General features: G+C 34.6%; 1 protein-coding gene across 1 annotated transcript; it reads right to left on the reverse strand.

The window, feature by feature from the left end:
- Positions 1–351: 351 nt before the first annotated feature.
- LOC114273687 (F-box protein At5g07610-like) lies at positions 352–1,540 on the reverse strand. The gene has a single exon (XM_028215477.2). The coding sequence runs from the start codon at positions 1,537–1,539 to the stop codon at positions 358–360; it is 1,182 nt and encodes a 393-aa protein (XP_028071278.1). The 5' UTR covers position 1,540; the 3' UTR covers positions 352–357.
- Between the last annotated feature and the right edge of the window lie 2,279 nt (positions 1,541–3,819).

The raw sequence follows: 3,819 nt of genomic DNA on the forward strand, positions 1-3,819 counted from the left end.
TTTTTTAAAAAATATTTCTCTCCAGCAGTAGAAACCATTCCACCCAACTGGACAAGCATTCAAAGTGATCAAAACCATGAAGCAAATGAGTGAAACTTCAATGAAAGGTATACTAGAGTTCGGTTGTCAAAACAAGGCCCACATAAAGTGCAACATAAGGGAGAATTATAGAATGCTCCAGTAGAGCAGGTAATGCAGATAGCAAAAGATACTACAACAATATCTAGAACAAGCACCGATGACTACCAAATTTGAGATGGCAAAATATTCGACATTTTTAACACTAAGAAGCTGATTGTCATCGAAAGATTATATGACACGTTCTACAAAAAGTACCAAGAGCTCCAACATGCTAGCTCAAACAGGGGATAGGCTTTCAATGAAGTTATAACTATTATAATAACAAGCTGATTCATGAAATTGACCTGGCTGAAAATCAAGAAGCACCTTCCATGTCTTGCGATCCAAATTATAACAAATGAAGTAGCCATAAATAACAAACACCAGTTCAAAATCTTTTTCATTTGCTCCCTTCACAATACACACCACAGAAAATAAGTGAAAATTCTCAGGGAAAACAGATGCTATAGGTCTCAGATTAACCCAGTACTTCACTTTCCAGCAGCAGTAGTCCATGTCCATCTCAAGAATTCTGAATCTCATAGGAAAAACCTGTCGACTCTGAATAAGAAACAAATGACCATGACATTCACCAAAATACAGAATCTCATCATTAGAAAGAATTTTAGGGTATGGAGGCATTGGAGTTCCTGTCAGATTCTCAGCATCAACGTCAAATCGAATGTAAAGGTTATTGGAAGTCATCCAATGAATAGCTCCATTTGAAAACACCCTGCGTCTCAAGGAGTTACCTGGTGGTGCAATGACACGAATGTGTTTCCAAGATGCACTCTCCGATGAGTAGATACCAATTACATAATAACTTCCATACCTTCCACGAAGATCAAAAGAGTATTTAACCAATACAACCTTGTAGTGAGGTGATTTTGAAGGGTCAAAAGCCAAGTATGCACCAAACTTGTGATCTAAAAATCTAGATAAAGTGCCAGCAGGTTCAGGTAGTGCAGTGTATTTTTGGGTGGTCGGATTACAAACGATGTAATGTTTTCCATAAACCTTGGAGCACAAGAGTAAGCCGTTACAAGAGCATACAATCCTAGGTGTAGATCCTTCTCCAACACCATTGAGGAATGCGAGTGTTGGAAGACTTGAGTGGCTGTGAAACGAGACAGACTTAATTTCCTTGAACATTCGAAGTCTGCAGTAGAAATATATGCCTGAACTCGAGGAATTGTTAATTCGGCGGGTGTGGTTGTGGGAAAATTGTGAATCAGAGATGAGAGAGAGCCAATGCTTAGATACACACTTGAATCTGAGGAGTGACTTTGTCGGCACATGTAAAAGGATCTCTGTTAGAAGATCAACATTGCTGACAACTACTTCTACCGCCAGTGAGTCTTCCAATGATGTGGAGCCAACAACTAGCTTTCTTCTTTTCTTGGATATTTTCTTGGCCATTTTTTCCCTGTACATAACCCACAAGAAGATCAGAATCAGAGAATGTGCACAGATGTGGTGCGTATGGTAATATGAAGATGAAGAAGGATCTAGTTATGTAACTATCTTCCATTGCTTACAATTTGTGTAACAAGCTTAACTACTTATAATTGTCCAATTCTCAACTCAACTCCAATAAGCTCCTACCTTAGCTGCAGTAATCTTCATTATGTAGCAATGTGATAACAGGAAAGGGCAACGGGTTGGGGATTTTAGGGTTGCGAGCTCAAATCCGTCATTTTAAACTCAACTGATATTGCAGCTTCTAAATTTACAGTGGTACCATTTACCAAACTTTTACTAAAATTTGAGTTAGGCCATTGGAGTACTACCTAAGGGGGTGCACGGTGCGATTCAGGCGGTTTGAGAGTAAAATTATAAATTAAACGGCAGATTGACAAATCGCAATTTGAGCGATTTTCGACAGATTAACAGATTGAAAAATATTCTAATTAATTATCAAATATTTGCATAATATATAGTATTAATTTGCATAATATTATACATATATATACAACACAAAATAATTTTACATAATATTTTAATATATATAACTACTAATTTGTAACAAATTTCACATATTAAATCTCCCTCACACTCATTTTTACTTTGAAAGGTGAATTATAAATTTTAAAATTTAATCCACGGTTAGCGGATAGAACGGGGCAAATTGATGCGAATTGATGCAATTTTAATGGATTAGACGATATTTTGTACCGCCCATCTATATCAACTCAAGCTTATACTCAAATTTGAATATTAAAAAGTTACTTAACCCAGATCCAGATTGACGGCAAGAATCGCTGGTGAAGGAACCAGAGGCGTAAGTGGGATATGGGACTACGGTTACAGGATGAAGAGGATGGGATGGGTGTTTCATGGAGCGACTCGCTAGAAAGCATTGTTCACGTTGGAAGAATTGCATTGCCAGCACACGAAAACAACACCTGAGATTGGGAAGTTACAACGAGAGCAATCGATTCCGATTTTTACCATTTTTGGGAGTTTGAGGAGGGTTAGATTGTGGGGGTGACTAAAATGCTTCTTCTGGAAGCTCAAGTGTTTAAATTTGATAAAAAAAAAGAAAAAAAAGAAAAAATAAACGTAAAGAACAGAGTCTATTGAAAAACGGACCTTGCTACATCCCCTAATTTTTGGTCTCCCTAATCCTCCTAAATTTCAAACCAAGGCAAAAAAAAATAAAAAAAATTGCCAAAAACGACGTCGTTTTGGGAATTAGGGGGATTAGGGGGACTTTTTTAGGGGACAAATCATTTTCCTTGAAAAACCCTCACAAAACCTTGACAGAATGGACCAAAATAATAGCATTTAAAATAATATTGATAGCTATTTCAGACATCACTATAAATGAATATAATATGTATACATACACACCAATATAGATCTAAAAACTCATGAAGTAGAGAAATTTACTGAGAAAAGTGGAAATCTACAACTTTATATAGAATTTTTTTTTTCCTAGCTTTTAAAAAACATATAAAAAAATCAACAAAGAAGCAAATTATTGAGAGAGAGGACTTACAGAGAAGGGAGACACTCTATCTATGGGATGGTGGTGGAGGGAGTGAAAGAGGGAGTCTAATAATTTGTGCAGGTTTTCTGATGGTATAGAATGATCTTGTGAGGATTTTCGAAGTATAACCGGTGAGTTGTGATTGTATAGAATATATAGGGAAGATTTTCAAAGTATAATTGATATAGGTTTTGTAGTTAGATTTCATGTAAAACTTGAATTACGTTTCTGAGTTTGTCTGGGTTTGTGAAAGGAGAAGAGTATTATGTATTCCTTCTGTCTCTTTTTCTTTTGGGGAATTTAATTTTTTTTTGATATTATAATTATTGCACTTTAAAAAGAATTGATTTTCTAAAATTACCCTTTCATAGTATATTTTTTTGGATAATATCAATTGTCATAATTATATTTTTTATGTTATTAATGAATTTAAAAGAAGGACAAAATAAGAAATTTATATTATTTTTATCCTTAAAAGACTAATATTTTGAGACAATAAAAAAAAATAAGAAATTAATATTTTGAGACAGAAGGAGTAATTGAAATTGGGATTTGCATGGATTTGCTCAAAAAGAGAGAAAAACGTATAAAAAAATAAAAACATATGTAAATAAAAATTTTGAAAAAGGTTGACGCGACTTTCTTAAAAAAGAGTAAGGCCTTATCATGTGATATCTAAGCAAAGTAAAAAATAAATTTTGAGTCTT

This window comes from Camellia sinensis, chromosome 4, assembly GCF_055761805.1.
Source record: "Camellia sinensis isolate YWXY chromosome 4, ASM5576180v1, whole genome shotgun sequence".
In the NCBI taxonomy this organism is placed as follows: Eukaryota; Viridiplantae; Streptophyta; class Magnoliopsida; order Ericales; family Theaceae; genus Camellia; species Camellia sinensis.